This window comes from Syngnathus acus, chromosome 12 (genome assembly GCF_901709675.1).
Source record: "Syngnathus acus chromosome 12, fSynAcu1.2, whole genome shotgun sequence".
Lineage (NCBI taxonomy): Eukaryota > Metazoa > Chordata > Actinopteri > Syngnathiformes > Syngnathidae > Syngnathus > Syngnathus acus.
Window position 1 is genome coordinate 8682723 of NC_051097.1, and position 17828 is coordinate 8700550.

At 41.0% G+C, this 17828-nt stretch overlaps 1 protein-coding gene across 3 annotated transcripts in view; it reads right to left on the bottom strand.

Annotated features, from left to right (window-relative positions):
* Nucleotides 1-17828, bottom strand: part of si:dkey-112m2.1 (transmembrane protein 132C) — an 85612-nt gene that overhangs the window by 30677 nt on the left and 37107 nt on the right. For 2 of the 3 annotated variants that reach the window (XM_037265992.1, XM_037265991.1), the window contains one exon: nt 10437-11355. In XM_037265992.1, coding sequence (XP_037121887.1) covers nt 10437-11355 — 919 coding nt within the window. The remainder of the gene's footprint in view (nt 1-10436; nt 11356-17828) is intronic. The other variant, XM_037265994.1, reaches the window with a different exon arrangement.

The following is a 17828-nucleotide window of genomic DNA, read 5'->3' on the forward strand; positions in this document are numbered from 1 at the left end:
TTAGCTAGTTAGCTATTGCTAATCTATTAGCATGGTAGCACAGCTCCTGATACGTTCTCGCTTCATGTTTAAAATAATAATAATTTACACGCTGGCGGCAAAAGACAGGTGATGTCAAAGCCATTAATTCCACAGAGCTAGTTTTGCGCCAAAAACACTCAAGAGTTGATTAGTAGTAGTTGTGGGCGGGGAGTATTTCAGGCGGTAGACAGAGGCAGATGCTGAGATAAAGAGGGCGCTAATTCAATTAATGAGTTTGAGGCTGTTCCAGCCATTATCTGAGCGAGTTAAAAGTGCCGGTGCGTAACAATGCAAAACTGAGGGAAAGATTGAAGTCGCTACGCCAGACAAAGTGCCTTCACTCGTGTGTGTCCAAAACTTTTTTGTCCACCCGCCTTCATATTTTTTATGATCTAATTTCTCCCACAATGTCAACTCAAATGGGCCCAGGGTTGGACTTGTTTTTTTTTTGCGCCTGTGGTGACGGAATCCCGTCTTTGTACGCAAGTGATTTGATATGAGAGGAATAAAAATTGTTATATATGTAAAATATTTATTTTCCAGACAAGAAACAAGCAGATGGATATTGAGATGACAAGGAGATTTATGTGTGTGTGTGTGTCAGTTTAGCATGAAAGCTTTTCATTTGGATGATGACACCTATGGGTGGGACAGTGAAATATCCTCAGCTTGGCTCTGATCAGAAGGATTGAAAACGTAATAAAAAAAATATATGATCAGTCTTGTGGCCTACATTTAGGATGCAATGATCCTATTTGATGTTATCAGATTTGAAGGCCAGTCAGAGGATTTCAGATTACCACTTTTTTCCAAGAGTGTGTTATTATTATGTCTTTTTAGTTCAGTGTTTACCACAAACTTTGATTTTTTTTAATTTAGTTTAAGGACTGAAGTACTTTTAGGATGAAATACAACCTACTCTGCATCTTGCTAGCTTCTCCTTTAACTCAAAATTTATGCTAGTATCCGTGTAAACCGAGGACCCCTGTCATTTTTTAATACTTGGTATGAAAATTAGACAACAGACCTGTCGCGTTGAACAGATAAGCCGGTTCTGATCCCGTATTTGGACGTGTGCGGAAGGGGGCCAAGCAGTTTAATCTCGGGATGCAAGTGCGACGGATTATAATAAATTTGTAAACCTGCAGTTGGACGGGAGGCACAGATTAGCAACGATCCTGTAGGATAAAAAGTCGACCAGAAAATAGCTCCGTTGCGAATATTAAAATCAAATTAAGCTGTTTAGCCCAATTACAAAGTTGCCTTGAAGGGTTTTAATAATGCGGCCATTATTTTTAGACCCTTTCGGTTTGATGAGGGCAAAGATATTAAAGTTAATGCTAGTCTATTTACATACATATTAGGTGTTCTAAAAATCTGAATTCTCCAATGAGTGCAGAGATCTGGGAACAAAGACGTTTCGAAATCTAATGGGACCTTAATGATGCTGTGTGCCGATAGCGCCGAATGCTTGCTCAATCCTGACTTCATCTCCGAGTGATTTATTGACTGACTGACACAGTCGCTGATGGGTGCTTTGAGCCTGGAGAGTTCTAGTCAGGTAATCAGGTTCAGGGGTCAAATGTCACCATGCGTCATTCGGCTGTCCAGACAAGGAAGATTAGCAGTACTGCTGATGGATGGATGGATGGATGGATGGATGGATGGATGGATGGATGGATGGATGGATGGATGGATGGACAGACGGACTTTATTTATATGAATTTACTTGGATGGTGTTCACTGGAATCTCAGTTACCAAAATTTGAAGCTCAACTTTGTCTGTCCCTAACAAGAACCCGACAAGACAGAAAGCGATCTTGAAAAAAAAAAAGCACCATTGCCATTTTAGAGGAACGAAGGTAGGCCATGATGTGACTGACACATCTGTCATCGTGTCAGTTATGGCCCATTCAGTCTGTCTTCCTGCTTTGTGCAAAGAGGCAAGGCAACAATTTGTAAATCAATCTGCATGACTTTGAGATTGCAGCACCTCAATTTGATCGTCATTCTTGCGAGATGGGAACGGGACAAAAGGAGCTTTCAGTCATGACATGTTTGCTTCTTGGACAATTTGCCATGTGCTCGTGTCATGGTCAATCACAGCGCCTCCTTCTGCTGAAGTTTACCCGACTTTTTTTTTTCTTGTAGTGAAACAAAATTGCTTTAATTGCCTGAAATTTGATGTTAAAATCAACCATTTTAAATGTTATAATAATAGAGAAAACAAACAAGAAAATCTGCTTTTCCATTTTTATGAGGTTGTCAATCTTTGGACTAGAAACTTTTTATTTCAGACACATTTTCTTGTCAGTGTTTTTGTTTTTGAAAGAGGAACGGATTGAGGCTATCTTCGGCACAGGAGCTGCACTCATTTCACGACAGTCTCCTCCACCCCAGCGGCAATGAGTTGTTTGCCAACAAGCTTGCCTTTGAAGGGAACGACGGAAACAATTTCATTTTTCCTCTTCCGCGCAGACACTATTGTCTTACAAAATATACAAGACAAAATGATAAAAACCGGCGCATCGTTGTATCATCAAAGCAAAGCGAGGCAGCTTTATTCATAAGGCGTATTTCAAACACAAGGTGCTTCACAATGAAAAGTTGAAGGATATTATAAATATTAATCGCTTTCCTTTTTCGCCGACATAACTTCCTAAAAAGCTGCGATTGTCTCTCGTTTTCAAAAAGATGTTAAAAGGCGGTACGCATGTATAAGCTGCCACTAGAAGAGAATCTACCAAGCTCCCACTTTGACACCCAGCCAAATAAAATAGAGAAAATCCATTTCTGCTTAAAAGATTTTTTTTTTCGGACTACGATTGCTTTAACCTTCTTGAAGGTCACTCATGCTGATACTCCCATTTCATCTGACAAGTTGCCAGCGTATGGAACGACACCAGATCATCCAAGAAATGATTGAGGTAAAACACATCGGAGAGCGGTGCGCCATTAATTACGACATTGAAGCATACCCAGGTGTCATGGCGGATGCAGAAGGGCACGATGTGAAAGTTAAGTGTATGCACCACCATGACATAAACAAATTAAGTACCTGCGACGACATCTGTTGGTACCATGACTGGCAGCCAAATATCAGAACCACATGCTCTGGACAAGCACTCTCTACAGATTGAAGTGTCTGGTAGAAGGGACAGAATTTTTTGGAATAACAAGTCCTTCTCTACTTTTTTTTTTTTTTTACATTATTTCCTTTAGATGTATTTATCAAGTAATTCAATGACATTTCATACCCATAGTCCACTCTGTTATTTTTTATTTTTTATAGAAATAAATCATTTGAACTTCTTAGCAAAATTATGATTATTATATTAAGGCAAATATCCTCCTTGTTGGATTTGATTTAGAATAGAAAGTGTAATTCTTGTTCACTATCATTTCATTTTCATGATAATAATTTCCCCATTGACTAAAACGTATTTGTCCTAAAACGTATAAGTCCTTGGGGATATAACACAGAGAAAAAGATCTCTTTTTTTGCTTTAACTTGGGTACCAAATTAAACGAGAACGAACGAGGACAAATACTGGTCTTCTCCAGAAGAGCTCGCATGCATTGTGGTGACACGCCTACTGGGCTTTTTGAGCAGCGTGTCAACTCAAGTGTTTGACACAGATGGTAGAGGAGCCAAGAAAGCAGTTGAGAAAAATGCAAAAAGGGGTTTCACTCCAGAGTAAAAAGCACCACCTTTGTTCCAGTGGCCTCAAACAAACACCAAGAGACAATCATTGTTTCAGACAGGAGACACAGACAATCAAATCATTTTCTGTATTGTGCTTCTTTAGCACTGGGAGACAAAGTCATTGAGAGATTTATTTTTTACATATATGTATATATTTTTTTTATATTTATATATTTTTATTTTATATACATATATATGTATATATATAAAATATATGTATAAATTAAAAATATATATATATATATATAATATATATATTTAAAAAAAAAAAATATATATATATATATATATATATATGCTAACATAGGTTTTCAAGACTGATCCAACTTGTCAAAATTCTAATCTCTCCTTGTGTCTGTCTACATACTCACATATCAGAGAGTTGTTTATGTCACTTGGAGCACAACAACAGAAAACCCAACACGACCGCTGTCGTCGCAGATCAGAAAATCTCTATTTGTGTCCCGCCGCTGTGTCAATTGGCGCGGCGGACAATTTCAGCGTCGCGACTTGCTCCGTGTTGCATCTCCTGTTGCAATTCAACGACATCACACAGCATCACCAAGTGATGCCTGCTGATGGCTTTATTAGCATGGCCATCCCTGCAGGTGCCAGTAAAGATTGCTCACGTGTGGTAGCAACAATTCCAATATTCTCGCTCTGATTTGAAGCTTGGATGGAAAAAAAAAATAAGCACACTGGTACTCATTTATGGACACGTCTGCTGATTGAGCGCTGTCAATTTGCATTTGGCCTTTAAGGCCAAAAATTAGTCCAGGGGGAAACATCATTAAAAAAAATACACAAACACATACACAAGCAGGCACTTGCATCATTCTCTAAACTAGCACTGTACGAGCAAACCCCCCCACACACACACACACTCGAGCAGATCAAGGCTTATCCACCCACATTGGTGGTAGGCCCACAGGATGATGAAGGCTCAGATCCAAAGTACCAGCTTATATCTCCAGATCAATGGCTGACCTCGCAGCCATCAACAGACACACTGACCAATACTACACGGCTCAAAGCCCAGCCAGAGGCGCCGCTCCAAAACACATGCTGAATATCACATCGCTCTAATGATCCCTTCCCAGAGGGCTCACTTTGCTTGTCCCATTTCTCAACAGCTCCCTGTAGATTTGTTTTTCATTATTATTTCGGCTTGTCTGAAATGGGTGGGCAACAAGAGTCATGTCAAAAATGATGGATTGCAACATTTTGCCAAGTAAATAAAATGTTCAGGCCATACCTTTAACATACTTTGAATTCTTTACAATTTTTTTTTTTTTTTAGGATTAGCTTTCTTTCAAATTACAATGCAGGGGCGTAACTAGAAACTTTTCAGTGGGGTGGCCAGGGGTGGCCGTGCATTTTAAACAGTGTCGTCTGCTAATTGAAGCCAAGCAGTTCCATTCCATCATATCTTGGTACGAAAACAATGGAGATGGAGGCTAGAGTCTTCATTTTCCCCCCATCTTGCTTATTTGAATACATGCAACTTTCTCAGTATGTGTGGGTGAAGCAAAGTCGGAACGAGTTACTGCATATTTTCTGTTTTAGGGATTAATGTCAGTCCAGAAATGTTTATTTTTAAAAGTCTACATGACAAGCACAACATTTCATCATTTTCCCCTCTCTCCCTATTTCTTTGCCTGGAGTCTGGCGTTAAAATATGCATGTTTCGGAGTTGGTGTAACAGCTGTCAAGTCGGCGTGATCAAACTAATCAAAGTAAATCCTTATGAGAAACATTGAGGATAATCAAGTGATTAGAGGGAGAAGTTTGTGATTGTCTGGAGGAGAGACGGAGCGGTGACTTGGAGCTTGCCGGTCGAGTTTATTCTGCCACAACATAATCCATGATTGTCAGCCCCCTACAGCACTCCATTCATCATCTGCAGGTTGCAGTGCACAAGCACAAAAAAAAAGTTGGGCTTGTATACAATCTTATAAAGGAATGTTATTTTAAAAAGTGGGAAAAGATTGTGGGGCGACAATTATAATTGGTCGATTAATCGTCGATTATTTTACAGGTGAGGCAAAATGGAGCACTGTCCAAAGAATAACAGGACATCATTGCCACCCAAATTTTTTGTTGTTTCATGACCATCTCATTTTGTCTGGGATGTAACTGCTGTGGTTGCCAGGAACACGTTAGCAAATGTGGCAATAAAATCATCTCCTGATTTGTTCATATCGTATTTGAATTGTGCATTTTTCCTCCCTCAGTTAGGGCAGAAGGCTTAAAGACCAGAACATAAAAAGTCAAAACTCATCAAAAGAGCATATTTCCACTAATCTGAGGTTGATCAAACATGCTGCCCACATGCTTCAGTAATCCTTCCACATGGGTCTAAAATAGAAATTGAGCCAATGCTGGCCTTTCGCAATTCTCATTGCTGCCTTTACACGGAGCATGAAATACTTTCCTAAGTTCAAAGCAAAGCGAGAGAGCGAGGAGAAAAAAAGGAATAAAAATGTCACCTCTGACTCTGTCGATATTCCTCGTCTTGGAGGCAGGTCTCGAACCGAATGCTACGACACATTTGTATTCGACCCCACTGTGAGCTGCATACCTCCGAGAGAGGCAGTTTTTTCCTTTTGTTCAAAAGGACGATGGACAAAAAGCCAGTCAGAAAAAGAAGAAATGCCAAAGCGATTGATTCCGTCCTCCGATACATTCATCAACTTGAAACCAAATTCCAGAAAAGAAATGTGACGGGAAATCATTGGGGAAGAAAATACAGGGATTCAAATGACTTGCTGCCGGCAACGTGTGATTGCTTTTGGTGGTGACGGGGTCCAGCGGAGGGTCGGATCTACATAGCTAGCGATCCCTGCGGGCCGCAAGCTGCTAATTACCGATTAATCAGTGCAAAAGAAAAAGTTGGTGTTCTCGCTGTAAACACGAGCGAAGAGGCCATGGGAGCAAATTGGGCGAAATAAACAATGTAAATGAAGGCTGAGGTCACTATGCTGATCATTTCAACTATAAAATAAAACCTGCAAACTGAAAGATTATTTTAATTGCAGCACAGCACCTGATACCTTCGTCAGTCCAATATTAGAGCTTCATTTGCATTCATCAGCAAAACTCTCCCCTCCCCCTCCCAAGGGGAATCCGTGGAAACATGTTGGATTGTTTAGTCAAAAATTACAGTACAGCTGGGGGAAGGTATCGTTAATTTGTTCGGGAGGAGACGGTGTTTTCATTTGCATGTCGAATGAGGAATAGCTCGGAAAACCTTTTCCAACCTGTTACGCCGTTCTCTCTGAGGCTAATGAGGCACGGAGTGGGGGAATTAGAGAATCCGCCGGGAGCCTTTAGCGTGATAAACGCATCGTGACTTTACAGTTGGCCCAAAGGAGGTCCGAGCGAGTAATGAATTGGAGCGTCGCGATACTGTATGCGCGTTGGAGTGGACACGCGTGGGCAAGATTTGAGTTCAAAAGCAAGTGATTACGTCGCCGATGATTGTACCGTATTTTCCGGACTATAAGGCGCACCAAAAAAACTAAAATTTTCTCAAAAGCCGACAGTGCGCCTTATAGTCCGGTGCGCTTTATATATGGACCAAATTCCTAAATTTAAACTGGCCCGAAGCATTGTGTCATGAAATCAATTGGCCCGCTGAAGATTATGAATCATGAATCAAAAAGACTATGGATCATTATTTTGTGATTATAAAGTAATTTGTTGCTTCTGAAGTTGAAATAAAAAAGATAAAATGGAGAATGATTTGATTTGGATTAAAAATCTGACATGATGCATTAATGGTGCACCTTATAGTCCGGTGCGCCTTATATAAGGACAACATTTTAAAATGGGCCATTCATTGAAGGTGCGCCTTATAGTCCGGTGCGCCTTATAGTCCGGAAAATGCGGTATATGTTTTCGATTAAATACATCCAATAAGCCAGTGACCCAGAGAGAAAATTGTTGATGGAATAGCTTTTTGTCCAACTGGGATGATTCTTCGGCAATGCATGTGCAATCATATCGTTATTTAAAGAGCTGACTGTGATGTTATCGCCAAATGGCACCATTTTGTAGATGATAACACCAATGGGGGAGATATTGAAATTTCAACATTGGCAACTTCTCCTGTGCATCAACCAGAAAACAACAGATGCGCCTGTGGATCACGGCCAATAACCTTAACTAGGCCTGTCCGTCCGTCTTGGTATTCGTTCATCACGAGTAACACTATGCTGGAAGAGGCAACGCATCAGTGCGAGTGAAAAGATAATTGGACCAAGACGGCAGCAGGTCCAGACAACATAGTGTAAATTGTTAATGATTCTGTCACTGCTGGGGAAAAACAGCGGCTACTTGTAAAAAGAGCCGTCTTTGGTCCCACTCACGTCCCACTCAAGTCCCAATTGTATTAAATATATGCAGGAAAGAGAGCGAAGAAAGAACTTGATAAATGACGGTGGCTGGAGAACCTCATCATGGAGGGTAAATACACAGTCCATTCCCTACACGCCTGATCAAAAAAAAAAAAGTATATATATACATATATATTTATATATGTATATATATATATATATATATATATAATTATTTCTTTTATTTTATTTTTTATTTTCTTATTTTCTTATTTTCTATACCCCAACAAAATACCAAAAAAATATATATATCTATAAATGGTACAAAAGTATAAAAATAAAAATATATAAATATATATACAAATATATATATATACACACACACACATATATGGTCTGACCTATATATTAATTTTTGTTTCAATTCACTGTTTTCACTGTCTATGCGGGTATGCCTTTTGCATCTACGCTTGTGCTGGGACTTCAAGGATGGTACAAAGTAAACTTTATTTATAATAATGATTCAGTGTGTCCGTGTGATAAAAGAAACGCTCAGATAGTTAAATATTGGATTATCCCAGGAATGTAATTACTGAGTTGGGTAAGCTTGCAGTCAAGTAGTGTATAAAGTAGTCTTTGAAGTTGAATGTTTTGGCTGCTAATGAGGTAGTTTTGGTTGCACTTCAAGTGTTCACTCTCCCAAAGGGAAAAATAAAAGATAGCTTCTAAACAACTTTTGGGTGCTATGGACACCAAAAAAACACGGACCTTCAAGTTCCAGACGTATGTTAGAGAGGGTGATTAACACGTCGAAAACGCAAATACTTTGTGGGGGGTTCATTATCACGAGAGCGAAAGAAAAAGCAATGAGGCTTTTTGGCGGATTTCCCGCTCGCTCAGCGTTGACAAATTGCCGAGGCACCTTGTCACAGGAGCGCTTTGAGGATGCTAACGGTTTCATCTTTCATGATTTAGATCTCGGGCGTACAGGAAACCCAGCGGAAATATTCCGTACGCCTTCATTTGCATCAAACAACACAGAGCAATTAAAGTCTTTTTGAATCATATTTCATACCGGACAGAGCTCGATAGATCAATGACAGCCGCTTTGGTGTGGAATCACCTCAAACAGATGAGAAAACAATCGGCACAAAGCTACATTTAAGGTGTTGGCTAGTCAAAACAAATCGTTAGAACACTTTAAAAACTATTTGCTAGGCTGTGACTATATCAATTGTGTTAAAATGCGTTTATATCAATTTGGGAGTGTTTCCGGGAAGATTATTATCGCAGTGATGTGTTCGGTAGCAAGAAGATTAAAGACCTCGTACAGTGGATTCAGATATTAGTTTGTAAATCAACTTCAATTTGGAGACGAGCAAAACTGTAGAACTCAGTTGTGGCGATATCAAAACCACGTACAGCAAATGTCCCGAATGAACAAATGCTAGGCGGTAGACTGACGAGTGGTGTCATGGCAACGTCGCCTGCGCTCGAGAGGGGGCTGTGGCAAATCCAAATCTTATCATGCACTCATATTCTAATCTCTAATGCCACACACTAATCCACAAAATTGCCCACAGTTGATCACACTGAAATATTTTCCAAAACCCTGGCTAACGGTTTTGTGCGTTTGGTGAGCCGTGTTCAGTTTTAAAGAGTGTACCTAGCTAGAAAAAAAAATCATAACAGGCATTTCGACTCATTTGTGTCACGTAACAAGCTATGTTTGTCAGCCTCATATCACACCTACACACATAGTGGCATTAACCTGATTAGTTCCGCACTGTCCCCTGAGTCATATTACATGAGTCACAAGAAACATCAGTGATTCTCTCTAATGAATGGCTTGCAACAACACATTCCGCATGCTGATAATACTTTGGGAATTGTAAATGTCACTGTGCTTGGCTGAATCTTGCTTGTTTTTCCAACTCCGGCTAAATCCTTTTTAATTGTTTGTAATATGATTACTGCGGAAATGAGTTTGGAGGATCCGAGTGATGCAAGTGGTTAAGTTGAGCAAGCACCGTCAGCTGTGACAGAAAGTCAAAGCTATCGATTCTAATGTTCGCGCTGTACGGATCAACGGAGAGCCACGCCTGGAGTCATTTCGTTTGGGGTCATAGTGTTCAATTGACCGTATTTTTCGAACCATAAGGTGCATCGGGTTTTCAGGCCCAGCGGGTTATAAGTCACATTGTTGAGAATTAAAGGATAGCTTGCGCCTTATAATTATCTGGTAAGTCTTGTGTTCTTGGCTAGATTTACCTCGAACAGAAAATTGGACCTGGTGGGACTTAGCAGTCACCTTGTATAATGCACACTCGGAATTAACCTTTGTACATTGACATTACGGGAGAATTGCTTACCTGAGGGTAAAGATTTGCACTGAAGAAAGAGTCGACAGAGCCAGAAAAGCAGATAGAGTTTCTCTCTGCCGGATAGGTTTGGAGGCCACCATGACCAAAAAGTTATTGTCCAGTTTCAGTTCCGATAGTGGCTGAAAGAGTCTGACGCTTCCAATGCGTTGCATGGGTGTATGTCCCGCGGAATAGCCCCTCGGACCGTGCTGCTCCGTACGGAACCCGCTGCCTTTCCTGGAATCTTCGGCGTTGCAGTCACCAGTGTTGGTGGGTTGAACCATGTAGTAGAGTTCCACGGAGGTTCCTTGGGCCTGCTCGGATGTCCTCTGCCTACCTGGCCTGACAGTGGGTGGGCTAAACCAGCTAGCAAGAGGCTGTAGCTCAGCAACACAAATCCCAAGTTCGCCTTTCAGTCTGCATGTCCCTCGTACCTCTTGAGTCTCATGGAAGGCGAACATTCGAATACAGGGCAGCTTTCGGATGGCGCTATAATCATCCCAGTCCCTCCCTGCGATGTAGAATAACACTTGGACCTTTGGCCAGCTGGGGTGAATCCTTTCATTGATGATGTACGTATGAACCTTCCAGTTAAACGTAAAGAGCGGAAGGAGGGACGGGGACGTCGGCACCGATGTGAAAGTCGGCAAATTAAAGGGCCCGGGTTGAGTTTGCAGCATCTCCAACGGAACGGGCTGCTGCACGGACAGAGGTCCGTAACTAGCGTTGACAAAGGGCATCTGCCGAGCCTGGTGGACGAAGAAGGACTCTGTACGGGCCTGCAGGCTGGAATTCCTCATTAAATCCTGGTTTGCTTCCTGTAGGAAGAAAGCTGACTCAGCATTAAGGATCCGGTAGCTGACAGGCAGATAGATTGGCATCGGGTTGTACCTCTGCAGGCCCTCCGGGATCGCCTTGCTGTCCACCACTAAAACAGAGAAAAGACACAGCGGCAAAAGAGGACGTTATCTACTGCTCCTCTTTTGTTCTGACAACTTAAACGTGATAAGACGTATATCTGTGTTATAAATTATACACGACGGCCAGGGAAATGCTTTCATGGGTCTTTTAAGTGAAAGCTTTTTTCTAAAGCTTATCAACAAAGCTCCAGCCAGGCATGAAATTAAAGCATAATATGAGAAAATATCAAAGTAATACACCACACCTTGTAAGGAACAATTCTAGTACTGTAACATTTACGTGCGTTCCTTGCGACCTGAGGCAATCATACAGTTCATCAATTCTATTGGAAAATGTTAAATAGTCATTCTACGGAGATCATTTTCTTGGGCTGCCAATGTTTCAACTCACTACTTGCATCGACTTTTCCATCCTGATCACAATTCTTCTGTTGGTTGCATTTTTTTTTCCCCTCAAAAGACGTGGTCAGAGTCTGTTATTTTTCCACAGTTCAACATACAAAAGAAACTTGGAGTTTATGAAAATAATCTGTGGAGAGGCAGTTTAGCAAAGATCTATAGGAGAGATCAGGAAATCCGTTGGCACTCCGAATATTTAATTAGCTGCAGCATATAAAATACGGCAGTTTAATGGATATAAGGAAAAACACTTTCATTCTGAAACAAACATACTGCACGGCGTAAAACTGAGTCCACTCGCCAACATGATTCAAATAAATGTCCGGACAGAGCAACGCAAAAGTCAGTATCCTCCATCTCAAATAATGAACTTGATTCATTAGGAGAGCAATCCTCTCATTCCAGCAAGCTATTCAAGAGTTCATCTCGGTCCAGACAGGAGTTAAAGACGTCTTCCTCAGTGTTTTGCGGCAAAGGAGCCAAATGGACTCCTCCGTGGATCAATTAGAGCATAAATATCTTAACCTTCTGCATCTGTTTTAACTTGCAATTCGAGGTGTAATGAAGCAGCCAAGACTTTTTTTGGTGTCAGGCGCTGGACTGAGTTTATCTGCCAAGGAGAAACAAAAAAAAAAAAACCTGAATTGATTTCCCAGCAAATGCATAAAAAATGAGAATACGGCTTTTGTCTCGGCGGATGCTTTGAAAAGGCGATTGGCTTCATGCATGATAAACAGGCCTCGGGCAGAACCTAATTACAGACTTCCCGTTCAATAAAAGAATAAGCTTCAGTAATACATGTCAGACGTGAGGTGACAAAGCCATGGAAATAATAGTATGAATCATAAACACAAATGATCTGAACTCATTTGGAATCTTTTTGAATCCGTATTCATGCCATGCTCTTTCTTCTAACTACTCGCATATCAAAGTACATCTCCAACGAGTAAATGGAACGAGACTCATAAAAAAAGACGGTAGCCGGTGAGCGATGGCAGGTTAGAGTTTGATCCCCCCGAGTTGAAAGATGACAAAACGGGGCTCAATGTCAAGGGAGCAAACAGATCTAGTTGCTGTTGGATCATATTTTGGAGCCGGGAGATTATATTCCACGTTTCTCGGCGTGAATGTGACACACTGTCCTAGTTTCTACTCACGATGACGCGGATGGAAAACGAAATACGGGCTGGAAACAAGTCAAAACAATTGTAACTGCAGATTTTGACCATTTTATGACACCGTTAGGGTCGTTATAAATAACACGGGTAAAGCCGCTTTGATTTGCAGCCGCGAGTTATCCTTGGATTTCGTGTCAGCAGCTACTGTACTTGTAAATCATGTATGCTGCCGGACCGCTTCGGCAAATGAAAAAGGAAATGATTTGTGGAGATAAGTTAACCCTAGGTGGTAAATCTAGGTTGTAAAATTCTCGTGAGGAAACGATTGCTGGGTACTGACGGCGGGTTCGGTACGCAAGCGGGGATGTCTTTAGTTCAGTTTTGGAGATCCGGGGTCAACTTTAGAGGTTTAGATCCCCTTTTCATCTCATCCTTATCCTCTTCCACGTGTGCATATTTAAAGGCACTTCCTCATCAAACATTTGAAGTTTCCTCAACTTTCCTGAACACATTCGCAAAACAGATTTGGTTGAATCCGATACGCACGAAGGAGATGAAAGCACCGGAGTGGGCGCCAGATAAGAAGAAGCAGAGGTTATTGAAATTGGACAGCGTGAAGATTTGATGAGAGGAACATATGATGCGTAAATCGTTCACGCCTCAGGCGATCACTCAACAATTAAGACTTGTTTTCTTGTCGGGATAACGTAAACCGTGACGGAATGGTTCATCGCTCACCGATTGTGAGACATATGTTTATAATGTCTCCCGGGTAATAACCGCGAGCAGTGCGAGGAATTAGAAATGTATATATTGTCCGATTAGCATTAATATTAGCTTCAATAATAAAGCAGAGCTCCTCATTATGCTAGCCGCTGAGGAGCGTTTTGACGGATGCTTCAAGGTCCAATAGAAAGATTAGAAAGATTCTTATTTATGTTTTTTTTTTATGGCAAGAACACACAAAAATTGCCATCTAGAGACTAGTAAAAACTGTTCAAATATTTTGAAAAGATGAATAGTTGTAAAAATTGCAAGCAATATCTCTATTTTTTTTAAAAGTGAAAACAATTTTAGTAATGACACAAAGTCTTCACGGGCCACATAAAATGATGTGGTGGGCTGTATCTGGCCCCCAGGCCTTGGGTTTGACACCTGTGTTTTAGCGATTGTACAATGACGTAACATTACTGAATGGATGAGAAATGACCTAAATAAGAGATTTGGTCTTTGTTGCCATTTTCCTTAATGGTAAGTTTCTTTCCTGTTCAGAAATACCTCAGGGGACCTCTGAGTCATGCTCTGCCACTCATTTTGAGAGGTAACATTTTCCACATTTTCAAACATCAGAAGTATTGAATTTCAGGGCTATGTACAATAAAAATGAAAAACATATATATCAGGACGTTTTGCAACTTTACAAGACGTTTGAATGAAATGGAGACATCAACACTTCAACCACTGACAAAGCTGTTCACGTTTGAACTTTAGCTTTTGAGTTATTATTAACACTGCAACGTGAAAATCGGTGTTCCAACGAACAACCCTTGATGCTTTCTAACATGGGCATCACACGGTTGGTGGTGCAGAAGAATAAAAACACATCAAGACACTAATCACTCTAAGAGGCCATCAAATGCTCCCTGACACAGCAAGAGAGCCGTGGAGATGCAGAATGTCCAATCCCAGCAGGAGGTTAATCGGATCCCATAAAAGCCAAGCACACCTCATCTTTTATCACTAGGCAACACGTTTATGCAGAGATCGATAGACGGAATCATAATTTGCCTTTCAGAGAAATGAGGAAAATCAAGTGATGCGACAGAGCAGACCAACAGAGATGAAGCGTGCTTCAAAACTATCTCGGCAATCAATCGGTTCAATCCGTTGCCACAGGTTGTTTTCTTTCTGGGATTGAAACTAAGGCCAAAGTGGAAGTCTTTGCTTTTTTTTGTAAATTATGTTTTCAATGTGATGTTGGTTCACCGACTTTTTTTTAAAACTAAAAGAAAAATGTATGAATTTTGAGTTGTAATATCACCAAGTACCCCTAGATGGCAGACATCTTAGCTCTGCTTGCATTGAGTCTTATACTACAATGCGAGTAGGCCTAATCATTTTTTGGGGCATGTGAAAATATACCAACTGATTAATTTTTCAGGAGATAAAATCAGTAAATATTTATGAATGAATAATTCAAAACCAGAAAATCTTCATCATCATTGAATAATTTTTAATATTATTTTAATATAATTTTTATAATAAAACATTAGTTTTACTATATAATAATTTTCAATATTATAATACAATTTATTATTATCAAATGACATCACAATTACTTCATTGGTACTGACAAAATATTTTTGCTTTAGCTCTTCTTGATGCTGGCTTGATTAGAAAGCAATGCTGCGAACGTGATTTGGCGTCAGTTGACAGCGTTATTCTACAGATAACCGCATTACACTTCCATTCCTCCGACTTTACAGGCTCCTTGTAATAAAAATTCACTGCTTGAAGAATCCCACAGTCAGAGCAGTAGTGGAAAAAAAAAAAAAAGAATAAAACAAAGCTCCCTATTGGGCATCAGTTATGCCAAACTTGGGAAGCAGCTTCCCACCATCTCTTGCAAGTTCCCACCGCTCTTTCTGCACCCACTCGGGGGGGTTACCCGGCAACAGCACCTGCACAGGAAAGCTTTCTCCCATAAAGACGCATCGGGGACATGAATGGCTCTTTTTATGCCGGTTCAGCCCGTCGCTTGTGGCCGCAGTGCGTTCGGAATATACAGTGTCAGGGCGACAGGAGGTGAATGGCGGCGTGGGGACGCACAATCGAGCCACGGGTTGTTTAGACGGGATGAGCTATGAGACGAAGGCTCTCCAAGCAAATGTGGCTAAATGTGCTGAGGAGAGCAGAGGAGCAGTTAGGTTCACAATCAAAACACCCAAAGGGCTAATCAAAGGTAGCGCTTTTAACTATGCAGAACCATTTAGATTACCTTGGAGAACGTATCAATGCGAGCATCCGCAAGTTACTAACCTTTAAAATCAGTCAAACAAACAGTGATGCAGGGAGGCTGCTGAGAGTGAGGGAGACTTGTGTCATAAATAATAATGACTCTGTCAATCCGGTTCACTTGTTCCACACGCTGGGGATGTTTTTCCGAGTAAATGTAAGTAATCCAAGCGGTGGCTACAATGCAATGAGTTGGCAAAAAAAAAAAGGAGAAAAGGTGAGGCTTGGCATTTGAAGCAAGTAAGAAAGTCAATAGACTCTGGACAACGGCCACTTCCTTTAAATAATGCAAAGCTCAATGTTTTTCCATTTGGTTCCGACGAGGGGCCGGACAGGACTTCCATTTGATTGCTTACTTTGTTGAAAAACAACACACACACACACAAAAGAAACACACACAATCCATTTCATTTGCAACGATACGAGAAGTTTTTTGTTGATATTTATCACTAGCCGGACCAACAAGCCTAAAGCAACTTTCCACTGGCAAGTAATGGGGCGGTCAGAAATGAGATGATGAGTCCCCATTTAATCAAGCAACTCTGCTCCAGAAATTAAAAGTCTATAAATCACTGAATAGCAGTCCCGTTAATCGGTAGTTTAGAACCTCACTAGCCTGAGCAGAAAAACATCGCGGACCGAGAGAAGCGTATCCATACTTGAACCACCACTAGACTTCCTCAGCAGAGCATCAAACACCTGCAGCTCCTTCAGAATGCTGCAGCTTGGCTTCTTAATGACACGAGAGCTCCCAGTCAGCTTTGAAAAATACTCTACTGGTCTATAGATCAATTTTACTAGAGGTATTTTTAGGTTAGCAGATAACGAGCCCAGAGTTCGAAGCAAACATGGTGCTTCAGGATTTAGCCGTTATGCTGCGTGAAAATATCGTAAGCAACCAACAGGGGGTCATGTCAGGTTGGAGTGGAAAGACGTTTTGATCCTGCTTAAAATCCTCATACCTATGATTTAAGTCTTTCAGAACTTTTTTTTTTCCAAAGTCGAGCTCTTGCTCTCTTGTATGAAACTCAAACTATAAAAAGCTGCCTTGTCTTGCATCATTTGAATGACAGTTAAGTTGGAATCTATCCCAGCTGACTTTGAGCAAGAGGTCCTTTGTACAAGTTTGTACGTAGAGAACATTCCATTAAAAGATTATATTATATTCACCCACCCTAACTTTGACCTGCTTGTAGAGATAACACACAATTGTTATCAATCATCAGATGAAAGCAAAATATGAATCGTCAAAGGTTTTCAGTTCTTAATTGAATGAAACCGGCTCTTATTTCAGCAGTGTTAGCTCATCTCCCGAGCAAAATGAAAGGTGTGCAACAGCCGTGTCAAACATGAATATTATTACCAAAAGTAATAAAACATTTGATGGCATGTCGTGTTGACAGTACGTAGAGACTGACATATTAAAAAGTCATAATCCTCATAAAGCGGATTTTACCATGACGTTCCGATATTGTACCGTCAGGGAAGATGATGATATTTTATATACAGGTCCAAGTTCAACTCGTCTATCCGTGAAACATACAATTTGTCCCAAAGTTGCCCCGAAAGGCCAGAACCACGAAAAAAAAAACGGAGCCATAACAAGTACGCATGTTGTCAGTAGGCTGCACATCGGGCGATATGCTTCTGGCACAGATATAATGCGGCGTGTTGACGGGCAGCGCCACGGGAGAGATGCACACCAGCGACTCGAGTGAGGTGCTAAACAGCGCGGAACAGAAGCGCCTGGTCTATCGCGGCCCGCAGGAAGTCAAAGACGCAGCGGCGCCGGCTCGGCTCAAGAACAGAGAGTCATTTCGCAGCTGCTCAGAAAAGTCTGAAATGAGATGAACTCTGAGGTCTCCTCCTGCACCAAGCAATGCTCACGCTCTATATTTCTTTATCCACATCTTTCCACACCCCCCAAAAAAAAAGCACCACGGAGAATC